The sequence below is a fragment of the Phocoena phocoena genome, chromosome 16, assembly GCF_963924675.1.
Source record: "Phocoena phocoena chromosome 16, mPhoPho1.1, whole genome shotgun sequence".
Taxonomy (NCBI): domain Eukaryota; kingdom Metazoa; phylum Chordata; class Mammalia; order Artiodactyla; family Phocoenidae; genus Phocoena; species Phocoena phocoena.
The window spans coordinates 9,664,448-9,681,659 of record NC_089234.1 but is presented as its reverse complement, the minus strand read 5'-3'; the positions used below and the strand labels follow the sequence as shown (position 1 = coordinate 9,681,659).

Below are 17,212 nucleotides of genomic sequence, written 5' to 3'. Positions count from 1 at the left end.
ACACAACCAAAATATATTAACATGCCCTGTTCAACCTAATGAATGGAGATACTTCAGCAATTTACTAAACCAAAGTACGAAGCAAGAAATGTACGTCTCAATGACAGAATTCTTAGGAACTAAAATGCTTCAAAGAAAGCAAAAAAGTTTACCCTAACATTTACAACTTAAAACTAAGAACACTGTAATGACAAAAATTTGAACTTTAAGCATAGGTAGCTGAGAAAAGATTTACAGTAAATGTTTTTAATAAATGTGACAGAAATAAAAAAGGAATTTATTTCTGCATTTTTACTACAGAATAGATAAAAATTAAGATGTTCATCCGTTGTTTACTTTGACATTTCCTTATATTTTATTTATATTTTCCTTTATATTTTCAATCCTAATCATCCAACAAAAAGACTTCTATGAGGCGCTATCTAAACGCTCAAAAGGAAAAGCAGTAGAATCCCAAACTTCTCAATTCTACCTATCAGCCAATATTTATTGGGCACTACAACAAACACCTTAGAAACAAGAGTGACTAACCTAATGTGAGCCCTTACTTACTGTCGGTTCAATTTGAGCAGCCTGCTTTTCCAATCTTTCTGATAGAAGAGAAAAACATCCCACGGTGACAACCCAAACCGATATTTTTATTTAGAACTCAATGACTACCAACATCAAACAAGACTGACATCCCCATGGAAACTAATCCATGCCAGGATTTACCATTCAAACATTTTCCGAAGCATTCATGCACATCTAGTGGGTAATGAAAATCGTCAAGGCAGATGACCTTAACTGTGAACACAGCTGAAAGATCCTCAGACTAAGGATGAATACCACTACTCGCTAAAGGAAGGCTGACCTGGCAAAAAGGTATCTTGAATGGACTTAAATGCCTAAACTAATCCAAGTCCCATGCAGAAAAATCTTCAACATGGAAATTTATGGCATTTTTCTATTTAACGTTTGGTTTTCTATTCTAGTGTGCTTTCTTTTATTCTCTGAATTTTGAGTTTTTACCACGTGAGATCAGTTTCCAGGAGAAGACTTCCAGCTGATGTAATTTCACTACAAAATATAAGGTTTCAGCTTACACTGGCTCAACTATCATGTGATATCCAGAAACTAATTGAGAATAAGTTCATTTATGAACTCAACCAGCGTTTGCTGAATGCCACCGTAAGTCCAGGGAATACTATTCTGACGATCACGTGAAAGCTGTCCAAGCATTACTGAAATGAACTGAGGGAAGGAATAATGTCTTCAGTTCAACCGGTTCTTTGTCAGCAGGCTCACCCCAGCCAGAACTGCCCAAGAGGCCTCAGACTCAGCTGAAAGGGAAAGCAATCAAATGACAGTCCCAGTGACTTGGGGGATTTGGCTCCGGAATTCTAACTGGTGCCTCAGCCAACACTACCTTGCCTATTCAACTTCTGATTCTACAGCACAGGGCTCAGCCTGAAAACTGCATGACTGTTTCTCAACCCACTAACTAGAAAAGCAGTGATCTTCACTCATGTTCCTACTTTTGCCCAGTGGATCAAGCCTCTGCCCAGTTTCCCATTTCTGGTTAGTCAGTAACAAACAGCAGACTGACAACCACGCTCTGAGAAGATCCGGCCCCTCTTGAGTTACCTCTGTCTGCCCTGGCCCCAGCTCTTTCAGCGCTGCGGGTCCTCACAAGCGTTATACCAGACAGCAGGTAAAAAAGCTTCCCACAACTCACCAGCTCAGCCCTCTTCCTAGCCTTATCTCCACAGCTCTCCAATTCAGGCCAGCTCAGTGTGCTCTTTATTTGGTAAAACTGTTTGAACTCCCTTCTCAAGGTTAGCAACTCAACGTTCCACCTACCTCACCCCTCCCACTGCTACCTCTGCAAGCTCCCTTCATTTCTACAGGACCCAGTTGAGGTAAGAGCCATGCCCTCTTCCAAATTCTGGTTACTGGAGATATCTTGATATCTGCCAGAGCCATTCCAAACAACGATATTTTTCATATGCTGACAGACTGAAGAGATGTTAGGTTCTCACAGTCCTTTATTTTCCTTGACAGCAAAATGAATGAATGTTACCACTGGCTATAAAGCCAGATCCCCACCTGTGCTACCTGCAGTTTGCAATCAGTGCACAAACATACACATACACACAACCAAATATACACATATGATCCCAGTCTACCACAGAGTTCCAAGTAAGGGCAAAGTAGTTCCCGACTCCCCCCCCCAAAAAAAACTTGGGAAGTTGGTTTTGCAAGCTACTGATAAATATTAATGGCTAACTTTATTTAATATTGGGTATTAACTAGTTAATATTTAAATTAAAACATCTATTTCAACACACAACACTATCTTGGCAAATGCTAAAACTGTGTAAACACCTAGACCACAACTAGGGAAGATGCCAAGCTGAGTCAGAGTTTTTCCACAACATTTTGAGAAATTAAAGGATGAAGAAATGATAAAAGCTTTTTTTTTAAACAGTTTTATTGAGGTGTACTTAACATATGATAAAATTCACCCATTTTAAGCACAGCATTCTGTGATTTTTAGCGAATTCACGGAATTGTGGAACCACATAACCCAATTTGAGAACATTTCTACCACCACCGCCCCCCAAATTCTCAACAGTCCACTTGCAGTCGGTCCTCCGCTCGTACCTCTTATCCCAGGCAAGCACTGCTCTGCTTTCTGACTCTATTATAAAGTCCCCTTTTTGGGATAATTCATACAGCTGGAGAGACACAACATGCAGTCTGTTGTGCCTGGCTTCTTTCACCTCCAATAATGTTTTTAAGGTTCATCCACGTGTTGCACGTATTGTAGTTCATTCCTTCTTATTGCTGAATGGTATTACATTGTATGAAAATACCACACTTTGCTAATCCATTTACCAGCTGACAGACACCTGAATTGTTTCCAGCTTTTGGCCATTAGGAATAATGCTGCCATGAGCATTCACATACAAGCCTTTGTCTGAACATCTTCATTTCACTTAGGTGTATACTCCTAAGGGTGAAATTGCTGGGTCATACAGTAACCCTAAGTTTGTTTGAGAAACTGCTAAACTGGGGGTATACCATTTTACTTCCCATCAGCAGTGTAGGAGGGTTCCATTTCTCCACATCTCGCCAACACTCGGTATTATCTTTTGATTATAGCCATTCTAGTGAGTTTCTGTTGGTATCTCATTGTGGTATTAATGTGCATTTCCCTAATGGATGGTGAGTATCTTTTCATGTGCTTATTAGCCATTTGTATGTCTTCACGGTGAAATATATAATCAGGTCTTTTATCTATTTTTAAATTAGGTTGTTTGTCCTATTATTGCTAAACTATAACAGTTTTTTGTTACTGATTCTAATTTAATTCCACTTTGATCAGAGATTATTTCAATCCTTTTAAATTTATTAAGATTTGTATAATGGTACAGCATATGATCTGTCTTGGAGAATATTCCCTATGGACTTGAAAAAATACGTATTTTGTCGTTGGGTACAGCATTCAATAGATGTCAACTAAGTGGAACTGTGTGATAGTTTTGTCCAAATCTTCTAAATTGCTTGTAGTTTTCTGCCTAGTTGTTCTATCGATTACTGAGAAAGCTGCTCTAAAGTCTCCAACTATAGCTGTGGATCTGTTTCTCTTTTCAGTTCCATTAGTTTTTGCTTCATGTATCTTGAGGTTCTGTTATTAAGTGCACCACATTTGGGATTACTGTCCTCACTTGATGAACTGACTATTTTATCATTATGAAATGTCCATCTTTCCTTCTCGTGAGAGCTTTTGCCCTGAAGTCTATTTTGTTAGGTATGAATACGGCCACTCCATTTTTATTATGATTAGTATTTCCATGGTATAGTTTACTCTGGTCTTTTACTTTTAACCTACTCATGCTTTCATATTTGAGATGGATTTTGCTTTTTTTCTTTTACCTAGTCTGACAATTCCTGACTTTCAATTGGAGTGTTTAGACCTGTACTGTCCAATAGGATAGCCACTGGCCACATGTGGCTACGTAAGTTAACTAAAATTTTAAAAATTTTAAATTCAGGTCCTAAAGAGCTCAGTGACTATGTATGACCATTGACTACATACATGTTTTCCACTGCACAGATATAAAACATTTCCATAGAGATTTCTGGTTTAGATCATTAATATTTAATGTAATAATTAATATGGCTGTGTTTAAGTGGACCATTTTGCTATTTGTTTTCTATTTGTCTCCCTTGTCCTTTGTTCACCTGTCCTCTTCCCCACCTTTTGTGAGACTCAAAACATGTTATCATTGCTACTATCATCGCTCTTGGATTATTAACTCTCTTTGTTCTTTTTTTGTTAAGGCTGCTCTAGCGCAGTAGTTTTTAATACGGAGCCATTTTACCCCCTAGGGATATGTGGCAAGTCTGGAGACATTTTGTTTCAACTCAGGGGGAAGGGTGCTACTGGCGTCTCTTGGGTAGAGGCCAGAGATGTTGCTAAGCATCACACAATGCACAAGACGGTGCCACGAAAAAGATGTGTATCCAACCCAAAATGTCAACAGTGCCAAGGTTGACACATCTCAAATTTATCACTGTCTTCCTTCAAATAATATCATCATCACTTCATGTAATATGAGACATTTTAAGCACGCTGTTGCCATTCACTAGTAGCTGTGATACTGAACTCAACTAAACTACCTCTCTAGGTTCAATTTTCTTCATAAGGAAATTGGAAATAACTACCGCATAGACATTCTACAAAAATTAAAATAATGTAAGCAAAGCGTTTAGGATAATGCCCAATATACTACAGCTGCTAACTTCTCGAAAAATTATTATGCTAACTGCTAACAAAGAAGATTTTAATTGATCTGAAATGAAGGAATAGGACATCCTTAAAGAGAACCCTAAGTGACCCACATTCCCACATGGTTTAACTTTTCTCACAAATGCCTCTTCTGTAGTTCTCTACCTCCAAATGATGCTGAGACTGCATGCTACTGGATTGGCTGGCAAAGTATGGCTTAGAAGAGAATGTGAAGAATCTTTTAGCCTCTGATACATAATCCCTTTTATTTACCTACATTTAATTGAAGACATCTGTAGGTGGTGCCACACGAAATGTAGTTCAGGCTTAGAAATGTCAATAAAAACGTCTGTGAGGGAGAGATCCCATGTAAACCTAGCAGGGGAATGCACATCAGCAGCTACAGAGCCACGCGAAATCAGGAATAGAATGGAAATGTGTTGCCGGACTTGACGAGGTGACAAAAGCTCTTTTCCCATAAAGCTTAATGAGCTCTGTTAGTCTTCAGCTTACAGAAATGTAAAAGGGTCAGCCCCACAGAGGGAAGGAACTGACTCTCCACACATGGCTCCATTCAAATGACAGCAGATCAAATTACTGATGTAATTACTATAACCTGACAATTCTGTTAGATTCACGTGGCAGTTAACTGTTTAGGACTTATAACAAAAGGACATGGTTCATTCATAGTAGTTTAGTTTTTGTAGGCAGAATGAAATTTAAAGTCTCCTTCATTTTCAGCTGCAAACCTCATGTATTTTACTGTCTCCACCTGAACTATTTTTCTTTTATTCAAAATTAGGTAAGCTATCAATATTTGGGTATTACCCATATTTGCAATTTTCCTTCTCCAGCTGAAGCGTAAGCTTAATGGCAAAATTAAACATTTAGAGAGTCTCAGCATTCTCCCGCTCTGGCTCTGTTTGGCTCTCAAGTTCTGCAAGGCAGCACAGCAACAGAACCCTGAGCTCAGTGCTGCTGGAAATTCAGGGGCAGGAGCCACTAACTATGCCATCAGGTGGCCCCTGTGAAATTCCAAGCTAGAAAAATATCAACAGAATGCCCTCAAAGTATTTCCCAAACACTTCAAGAAAAGAAAAGCACGTTGGTCATCTTTAATTTTGATTCTTTTGCCTCCTCCATGTCCATAAGCCCAGTAAGAAAAAAGATCAGTTTAGCCAAGGTAAAAACATAACTCCAGATCATTAAATGGAAAAAGCAGATTAGACAGAAAATAACAGAAACTATCACTAAACTTTGATGATGATACTTTCCCTTCTACTTTTCGCCAAAGATTTAAGCTTCTACACAACGATTCCCAATATTTAACATGAATAATAAGATGTAACTTTAAAAGTATTTGTTTGGTACAACTCTAGGTATATGGTTGGTACCATTCCAAGCCCTATTTATACCTGAGAGGATCCAAAAATGAAAAAGACAAAGATCCTGATTTTAAGTAGCTACAATCTAGCTGGGAAGAGAGACTTGACCATATTGAGACATAAATATTAGACCCTGTGTGCTCTTAGCTAGTCCCGCCAGATTATGGGGAAAAGCTTGCTACTCTCAGCCTTAGCTGTGCCTAGTTTACTTATTTATTCATTCAACAAATATTTATTCAGTGCCTCCTATATAGTACTTAACAATACATGGAAACACAAGGAAACAAGAAAAACACGGTCCTTTCTCATTGAGCTTACATTTGAGAAAAGTCTGTTAGTGAGGGCTATTTAAAAGCATCCTTGCCATTGTTGAGTAACATCTTCAAACTGCTACTTTGCCCCAGTGAAGTAGATGTCGAGCTCCAGCTTCCTTATTTACTCCCTGTGCAGGTAAACTAATCCAGCCTTACTGCCTTCTGCTCAAAACCCCTATTCCTCGTTATTCCTCTGAGCTCTTGCTTAAATGCGAGTCCAGCCTTAATTAAGCATTATCAACGTTATCTCTTCATCTAAGCTCCTGCCAGTCCCTTTTTTTCCCCCAAGACTAGACCCTGTTTCCACATCAATTAGAGAGTTCCCTGATGTACATCTCAGTCAAACACTGACTATAAGAGCCATCATCAAAAACCTACCAAAGTACCTCATTCTCCCCATGTGACTCCTTCGTGGAAGAACAAGAGGTAAAATAATTTAGCATTTTGTAGTTAACGCTAACATTTGGTGTATCTCCTTCCTAACTAATTTCTGTATACTTAAATTGCTGTTGGTTTTTTTTTACTTAAATTGTTTTTAAACTGAGATCTGCATGTATAATTCTGCATCCTGCTTCTGTCTCTTAGTACAAGCAGAAGTATTTTATACTGCTATTTTTCATCAATATATACGCATGAACATACATGCATGATCACTATTTTAATGGCTACTGGGTGTTCTATCACATGGCCGGCTGCACCATGATTTATATGACCTTTTCCTACGGTTGAACATTTAAATTATTTATAACTTTTTGCCATTATAAACAATGCTGTAACAAACATATTTAAGCAAGGTTTGTCCCAATCTTTATTTCTCTGGCAGTGATTCCCAGATAAGAATTACTCAACCACAAGGTATGCATTTCTATAAGACCTTTAATGTATATGACCAAACTGATTTCTATAAAGGATGAAGGTTAAAAACATCCCATCTCATCCCATCTTCCCAAGCATTCACTTAAAAATAAAAAAGATATCTTGATAGTTAAAAAATTGTATATAACTGCTATTTTAAATTGCATTCCTTTGATTGCTTATAAGATTAAACTTTAAAAAACATATTACCATTTGTATGTCAGCTGATCAACTATCTGATAAAATCCAACCAAATATTATGCAAAAGAAAACACTACATTTAAAAACGGTTTCTAAGAGATTATATTAAGTATAATAATCTTTTTATTACACTTTCCCAAATTGCCTCTTAACTCCGTATGTCTTCATGAACCGAATCATGGATTTTTTTACAAAATCAGATCTAATTTTCCCATCCTTTCCTTTGTGATACTTCCCATTCTATACTTAGAAAGTGCTTTATCGATTAAAGAGTAGACTATATAGTTTACACTGTCTTCAAGTTTCTTACAGTACAGTTTTAATTTTTATTGTTTTTACACCAAACTATTTAAAATTCTGTGTGACAGGCATTGTACTCAGTGTTTACCACACATTATCTCATTTCGTTTTAATAACCCTGTAAGTTAAGTATTATTATTACCTCCACTTTTTAGATTAACTGAAAGATGAAAGTACTTACTCATGGGTCACCCAAGGATCTCTCATTTCAAAACCCAGGATCTTTCCAGGCTTTGTTTCCCCTTTGGTCCTGGACATTTAGAAAATGTAACCAAGCCTGGATGGTACTACCCGCTCTGGTCTGCTCAGTTTCCCCTGGAAATCATTCAAACTGGCCACCACGAGGTCTCAAGGAGGCCACCAGGAGGCTGGGCCATACCACATAACAATAGTAGCTTCAATCAGCACAGAATGCAATATTATGGAAGCAGAAAAGGGAACAACTGCCTCCATGTGGAGCGGTCAGGGAGGGCATCACAGAGGACACAGCATCTAGGCTCACCCTGAAGCGGGATATGATTTTAAGAGGTTGGGAGTGGGGAAGAGAACAGAGAGTGAAGTAAACAAATAGAGGCCAAGGAAGGACAAATGAAAGGCAGGGACAGAGTCTTACCATCGCCTGAGAGAAGAATACAAAATATTAGTAACATGTGAAGAGCGCTTTATAAACCGCTCCCCTGCCCACTGCTTCATTCGAGAGGTAGAAATTATTTGCATTTTACTTATGAGAAAGCTGAGGCTCAGGGAAGCTGCGACTGCCCAGTGTCACATGGCTAGTAAGCGAGGACCTGACCTTAAGCCCAGGTTTGGTACCAAGTCCAATGTCCCTCCACACACCCGGCTGCTTCCCCTTTCCGACTCCTTTCCCAAAGCCTCGTCCATCTTCTCCAAGTGACCAACTCCTTATCAACCACAGCTCACACTGATAACTGGTTCTCTGATTATCTAAGAGTTTTCTTTATCTCACAATTTATCGCTGGATTTTCAGTTCTAAATTGCAGAACCATTATGAGAATCAGATGAGAAAGCGAATCTGGCACCTGAAACCCTGCCTGTGTTATGATGAGGCTCAGTACAAGGGAAGGCCTCTGCTCTTCCCTAATCAATTCATGGATTTTAGAAAGTTCTCTCAAACTAACTGAAACCTGCTTGATGACAGCCTCTGCCCAGACTTCTCCAGCTCTCCTTTAACACCAGGGCAGTTTACAGAGGACAAGGCCAATGTGAGAGCGGCGTGGGAGTGAGGAGATACAACTAAGTCTCTTTAAAATGGACTGGCTTCATTCTACCTATTAAAATGGCGGCAACGACCTGCTGTGAAGGTCACTGCCCGCACAGAGCTCTGTAACTTACCGGGATAGCTCTGTAACTTATAGGAATTCTTATAAAGGAAAGTCTGCATTCATCTCATTGCTGGCATCGAAGAATACATCATGACGAAACGATCAGTCTTAAATCGTCAAATGCCTCACAAAAGATACCAATAGCAATTCTCACTTCAAGGTCATTGAGCAATCTTACCTCCAAAGGTGAGCTGCAAAGGAATCTTGTGAACTGCAGAGTCCCATTTGAATAAAATCAGTTTCATCCAATAAATGAGCAGCAAAAGAGAACACACAAAAAAAGGAAAAATTATTACAAAATTTTTCAAAAAGAGCACATAAAGCGAACCTAAATGTCTATATATAGTTAACGTTTCATACGTTGTATCATTCATTCACAGACTACAGAAAAGTTCAATCTAGGCCATAGCAGGTACCCAACTATGTGAACGAGTTTCAATAAACATTTTTCAAAATCTGTATAAAAACAAAGCACAGGGCTTCCCTGGTGGCGCAGTGGTTGCGAGTCCGCCTGCCGATGCAGGGGACGCGGGTTCGTGCCCTGGTCGGGGAGGATCCCACGTGCCGCGGAGCGGCTGGGCCCGTGAGCCATGGCCGCTGAGCCTGCGCATCCGGAGCCTGTGCTCCGCAACGGGAGAGGCCACAACAGTGAGAGGCCCGCGTACAGCATAAAAAAAAAAAAAAAAAAAAAACAAAGCACAACAAATTCGTCCTGAAATATTTTGCTTTGTAAAGTTTTATCTCACAACCCCTATATAATAAAACATTCTCCAAGGGAGGAATCAGCAATCTTCCTAATCTCAAATGCCACAGGCAAAGTTAGGTAAATGCCAAGAGAAGAAAAAGATATAAATCAAAGGGGACACCAAGAAAAGAGAGAAATTAAAAAGTCAAGACCAAGAGAGGAGGTTGGGTGGGTAAGAGGGAAGGAAAGGGGAAGCTACTTCTCTGGTACCCAGCCTGTGATGTTTACACTGTTCTGCCCCTTCCTCTTTTTTTCAGCCCCATATGCGTATTTTTTCTCTCTGCTCTCTCTTTCTCTGACACAAATAGAGCCTTATAAATTTCATCTGAAAATAAGTGTTACATGCTGACTGTTTCTCAGCATTTAAATAAAGAAACTAATTTTGGAGCTGGGGAGGAGCCATGAAAAATGACAAAGCAATCGCAGATTAGCTCTGAAATGAGGACTGTCACATTGCTTCATACATATTCATGATGGTAATTCATAATGTTTTCTTAGATGTTATTTACAAAATCAACACTTCAAATCCTTTGGGATGTATTGTAATAATAAAAAAAAAGCCAAGTAATGTAAACTCTGGATCTTACTGAATACAAATTAACTACAATAAAATGCAAAGGCAGGTCTGTTTCCAAGCACTCTGGAACTTCCTCTCCACACAAAGCTCGCTAGTACTCACTGGGAATACAAATAATTTGATTCGCTTTTAGAGGTACACATTGAAATATTTCTCAATGAAATTACATGATGTCTGGGATTTCCTTCAAAACCACTGGGGGGTTGGGAGGAAAGTAATGGTGGGGAATGCACAGATAAAACAAGAAGAGTCATTATATTAAACTAGTGAGGACAGGAGATGAATATATGAGGACTCATTATACAATTCTCTCTGCTTTGTGAATGTTTAAAGTTTTCATAATAAAGTTTAAAAAATATATCAGACACTTCCTCCCCCCAAAACTAAAGCAAATATTTTCCTAAAAGACTACTAGTGCATACCGAAGCCACATAATTAATTAACTAGTAAGTATCATCTAGGCCTTAGATGACAGGGTATACTAAAATAAAGGCACTGTAAGTTTTTCTTAATTTAAATGATATTAATATGCAATTCAATTATATTAACTGTTAGAGGAGAAACTTCTGAAAGTGCAAGATACACCAAATTTTAAAATTTCATAATGCTGATATGAAGCACATAATTCTATTGAAATTTAAAGTGCAACCTTTGTGGTCTTGGATTCTTTTTACATTAGCCTAACATAAACAATCTCTGCCCTTCCTCCCAAGAATAAAAAGTAACACTTGAAAGACTACCCAGCTTTACTAGAGGAGAGAAATGAGGCATGGTGCACGTTTAATTTGAAATGAGAAGCGCGCTCCTGTAGGGCCTCCGTGCTTTTCTCCAGCATGTGCCTGCTCACTATATTACACCTGCTGCATTAGAATTTCAAAGCACTCCTGGTCCCGCCGTACTTAATGCATCAATTATGATGGAAGTGTGAAATAAAATTCATGTTTTATGGCAAGACAAGAAAATTTTAAACATAAAAAACTTTTCTCTGTCCTTTGGCCTCCTCTCTCCCCTTAATGTACACTGTGTATCTGCGTTATGCATCCACCGAACCTCCTCAACAATAAAGCGCAACGTTCTCCCAGCACCAATAAGACAACTCCTTAAAAGAGAACATTCCATCTTGATCTTGTAAGGGGTCACACAACCCAGCTCTTTGTACTTGCAGATCTGGATTGTGTAAGTCAATAATACATCATTTAATGTACAGGCTCCTGTGTCAAAAAACTTCTGTAATTGTGCTTTGACTTCTAACGGGCAGAACAGTTCTTGGAGCTTTCTGAGAGGCTCTTCCCAGGTTATAATCCTCAGTTTAGCTTGAATAAAATTTTCCATTTCTTTCTTAGTTTGACTGGACTGATTAATTTTTCATCTGACAGAAGTCACTTCAAATAATGATAGAGTAGCATATACTCTCCAAGAAAACTATTGTCTCTCCTTGAAGCTCCAATAATTTACATACATCTTTGTCATGTACATATGTAACATTCCTGTCACAGTTTTTTTCAAAACAGACCTAAAAATTCTCTTCCTGTTTGAAGCTGCCAAAACATGAAACACATAAATACAGTTCTCAGTCAGCAAAGCAGTAAAACAGAACAAATCACAAGGCCCACACTCACTATCCTACTCACAGGACACGAAAAAGGCTGAGAAAGGCTTTGTCTACTTCAGTGGACCAGAAAAACCCACTGCTACTTTCCCTTCAGTTAATTACTGAGTAAATTTTTTCATAATGAAATGATGCATATTATATTCAGTCACAAAGAAGGTAATACTTTGAAAAACAATAATCATAAAACAGCAAATATAATTGCAAAATACAATTTGTATATACACTGAAATTGATAACAGAAATAGACACCTTTTAACAAATACCACAGTGATGTTAGATCAGTACCAAAAATGGCTCAATTCTGCTGTGAATCTAAAACTTCTCTAAAAAAAAGTAAAGCCTGCTATAATGTAGGGGAGCAGAATTTGCCACCCCAAAATGTGTCTCTTTGGAATATTATCTTAAACTGGTTATTTTCTAAGAAACAGCAGAATTCGGGAAAACTCTGAAAACCAAGTAGGAGTTGCCCCTTTGCAAGAAAACATTTACATTAGTAATGGAAATATTTTGTAAGGGTGTCTCCCTTGCTGTATCTGGAGGAGGAGGAAAATGTAACCAACCTGCCAAATACATAAAAATAAAAACAGCAAATCAGGTGACAGAGGAATATGTTTCAAACAAAGGAACAAGATAAAACCCCAGAAGAAGAAGTAAGTGAAGTAGAGATAAGCAATCTATCTGATAAGGAGTTCAAGGTGATGATCATAAAGATGCTCAAAGAACTCGGGAGAAGAATGGATGAACAGAGTGAGGAGTCAGATGTTTTTAACAAAGAGAAAATATAAAAAAGAACCAAACAGAGGTGAAGTGTACAATAACTGAAATAAATAATACACTATGGGACTTCCCCGGTGGTCCAGTGGGTAAGACTCCAGGCTGCCAATGCAAGGGGCCCGGGGGTCAATCCCTGGTCAGGGAACTAGATCCCGTGTGCCCCAACTAAGAGTCCACATGCCACAACTAAAAGAGCTCACTTGCCACAACTAAACATGCTGCAAGGAAGATCCCACGTGTCGCAACTAAGACCCGGCGCAGCCAAATAAATAAATATTTTAAAAAATAATAACGGTAATACACTATAAGGAATCAACAGTAGATCAGATGATACAGAGGAAGAGATGGGCAAGTTGGACGATAAACAGTGGAAATCACCAAAGCTAAACAGGAAAAAGAAGAAAAAAAAAGAAATGAGGACAGTTTAAGAGACCTCTGTAACAGCATCACATGCCCTAACATTCTCATTTGTAGGGGTCCCAGAAGGAGAAGAGAGAGAGAGAGAGAGAGAGACAGAGAGAGACAGAGAGAGACAGAGAGAGGCGCAGAGGACATATGTCAGTACATAATAGCTGAAAACTTCCCTAACCTGGAAAAGGAATCAGATATCCAAGTCCAGGAAGCACAGACAGCCCAAACAGGATCAACCCAAAGAAGACCATACAAAGACACACCATACTTAAAATGGCAAAAATTAAAGATAAAGCTACAACAAAGGAGGCAAGAAGGCAAGAATATACAATGGGGAAAAGACAGTCTCCTCAATGAACTGTGTTGGGAAAACTGGACAGCTGCATGTAAAAAAATCCAACTGGACTACTCTCTCACATCATGCACAAAAATAAATTTTAAATGGATTAAAGACTTAAATTTATTTTTTAAAATATTTTATGAAGTATAGTTGATTTACAATGTTGTGTTAATTTCTGCTGTATAGCAGTGATTCAGTTATACATATTATATATATTCTTTTCATATTCTTTTCCATTATGGTTTATCATAGGATACTGAATACAGTTCCCTGTGCCATACAGTAGGACCCTGCTGTTTATCCATCCTCTATATACTAGTTTGCAACTGCTAATCCCACACTGCCAGTCCTTCCCCCTCCCACCGCGCCCCCTGCCCTGGCAACCACAAGTCTCTTCTCTATGTAAAGACTTAAATTTAAATGTAAGATCTGAAACCACAAAACTTCTAGAAGAAAACACAAGCAGTACATTCTTTGACATCAGTCTTAGTAATATATTTTTGGTATGTCTCCTCAGGCAAGGGAAATAAAAGCAAAAATAAACAAATAGGACTACATCAAACTAAAAAGCTTTTTGCACAGAGAAGGAAACTATCAACAAAGCGAAAAGGCCACCTACTGAATGGGAGAAGATATTTGCAAACAATATATCTGATACAGGGTTGCCACCCAAAATATACAATTCAACATCAAAAAAAGAAATACCCTGATTAAGAAATGGGCAAAGGACCTGAAATGACATTTTTCCAAAGAAGACATATAGATGGACAACAGGCACATGAAAAGATGCTCAACATCACTAATCATCAGGGAAATGCAAATCAAAACCACCATGAGATCTCACCTCACACCTGAAATGGCTATTATAAAAAATACAACAAACAACAAGTGCTGGCAAGGATGTGGCAAAACGGGAACCCACGTGCACTGTTGGTGGGAATGTAAACTGGTGCAGTGACAATGGAAAATAGTATGGAGATTCCTCAAACAATTAAAAATAGAAGTACCATCCAATCTAGCAATTCCACTCCTGGGTGTTTATCATAAGAAAACACTAATTCAAAAAGATATATGCACCCATATGTTCACTGTAGCGTTATTTACAATAGCCAAGATATGGAAGCAACCTAAGTGCCCATTAACAGATGAACAGATAGGGCAATGTGGTACACACACACACACACACACAATGGATTTTTTTTTTTTTTTTTTCTTGGCCACACCGTGCAGCATGTGGAATCTTAGCTCCCTGACCAAGGATTGAACCTGCGCCCCCTACGGTAGAAACACGAAATCTTAACCACTGTACTGCCAGGGAAGTCCCCACACAATGGAATATTACTTAGCCATAAAAAATGAAATATTTCAATCCCTTTCCATCTTTCAAACTAAGATCCCACAAGCTGTGCAGCCTTAATTAAAATAAAATGAAATCTTGCCATTTGCAACAAATGGATGGACTTAGAGGGTATTATGATAAGTGAGAGAAGTCAGAGAAAGACAAATACAGTATGATTTCACTTATATGTGGAACCTAAAACAAATGAACAAACATAAACAGAAAAAGTTATAGATACAGAGAACAAACAGTTGGTTGCCAGAGGGGAGGAACATGGAGGGAGGAGAGGTGAGGGAGGTACAAACTTGCGGTTGCAAAATAAATGAGTCACAGGCATGAAATGTACAGTGTGTGGAATACAGTCAGTAACAGTGTGACACCTTTGTACAAGTGACAGACCATAACTAGAATTATCATGGTGGTCATTTGGAAATGCATAAAAATATCAAATCACATGTTGTGCTAACAGGAACTAACACAGTATTGTAGGTCAATTATACTTCAAAAACTAACAAACAAACAGAAAAAGAGATCAGATTTGTGGTTACCAGAGGCAGAGGTGGGGGGAAGGGAAACTGGATGAAGGCAGTTAAAAAGTACAAACTTCTGGGCTCCCCTGGTGGCGCAGTGGTTGAGAGTCCGCCTGCCGATGCAGGGGACGCGGGTTCGTGCCCCAGTCCGGGAGGATCCCACATGCTGTGGAGCGGCTGGCCCCGTGAGCCATGGCCACTGAGCCTGCACGTCCGGAGCCTGTGCTCCGCAACGGGAGAGGCCACAACAGTGAGAGGCCCGCCTACAGCAAAAAAAAAAAACAAGAAACGTACAAACTTCCAGTTATAAGATAAGTAAGGACTAGAGTTGTAACGCACAACATGATAAACATAATTAACACTGCTATATGCTATATATGAAAGTTTTCAATAGAGTAAATCCTAAGAGTTCTCACTGCAAGGAAAAAATTTTTTTCTATTTGTTTAATTTTGTATCTTTATGAGATGATGGATGGTCATTAAGCTTATTAAGATCATCATTTCATGATGTTGTCAGTCAAATCATTATGCTGTACACCTTAAACTTATACAGTGCTGTATGTCAATTATTTTTCAATAAAACTGGAAGAAAATAAAAAGAGGGGCTTCCCTGGTGGTGCAGTGGTTAAGAATCCACCTGCCAATGCAGGGGACACAGGTTCGAGCCCTGGGCCGGGAAGATCCCACGTGCCGCGAAGCAACTAAGTTGTGTGCCACAACTACTGAGCCTGCGTTCTAGAGCCTGCGAGCCAAAACTACTGAAGCCCGTGTACCTAGCACCCGTGCTCCGCAACAAGAGAAGCCACCGCAACGAGAAGCCCGCATGCAGCACAACAAAGAGTAGCCTCCGCTCGCCGCAACTAGAGAAAGCCCGCGTGCAGCAGCGAAGACCCAGCGCAGCCATAAATAAATTTATTAATTTTAAAAAATTAATAAAAAATAAAAAGAGAAAAGGGATACACACAGATCAATGCTATTGCTATATAGTCACTTACTGACCTTGCTTCTCTTGCAGCATTCTTACTCACCCCTCCTAGTACCATTATTCTATTCATCATCAGTAGCCTGTCTCATAATACCTTCTCATTCCTTTCAGAGAAGTACCTAATGCTTACCAAAATTTTCTAAAGTTTTCCAAGAACACAAAATTGTAGTTAAACCTCCTGTCAGTTATAATCGCTAAATTCTTTTTCCAAGACTTGTTATTAACCATGCCAGTTGCTGGGGGCAGGGTGGGGTGGGGGAATAAACAGTAGAGAAGAATACACGCTACCAATCTTGTCAAAATATCCCAGTAAAACTATTATCAACCCCTTATCTTTGTAATGTAAAATATTCAACACATAAGTAATTTAAGCTAATATATTCCTGAAATGCCTTTTCTATTTAATAAGGAGCCATGTTAAATTCCTATATAAAGCAGAAGGAACACCCAACAGCATTTTTTCAAGATAAGCCACAATTTTTTCCCCTAAACCAAAGAACATCAGTGAGGTATACCTATTTGTCAGAGTGGAATTCTAAGCCTTATAACGGCTCATATGGATTACCCAGAATCTCCCTGCACTAACAAATGCTTCTGCTGGTCCTGTTCCCCTAGCCTTTCACCCTGGTACATGTACTTTCTTACAAACTGTTAGACGACAAGTCTGACTGCATTAGTCTATAATCTAATAATTAATCTAATAATTAACTAATCTAACATTAGT

General features: G+C 38.8%; 1 protein-coding gene across 3 annotated transcripts in view; it reads right to left on the bottom strand.

Moving 5' to 3' along the window:
- ATE1 (arginyltransferase 1) overlaps positions 1-17,212 on the bottom strand; it is a 152,320-nt gene that overhangs the window by 94,894 nt on the left and 40,214 nt on the right. For all 3 annotated transcript variants that reach the window (XM_065894303.1, XM_065894301.1, XM_065894302.1), the window contains exon 8: positions 9,354-9,386. In XM_065894303.1, the coding sequence (XP_065750375.1) occupies positions 9,354-9,386 (33 nt within the window). The remainder of the gene's footprint in view (positions 1-9,353; positions 9,387-17,212) is intronic.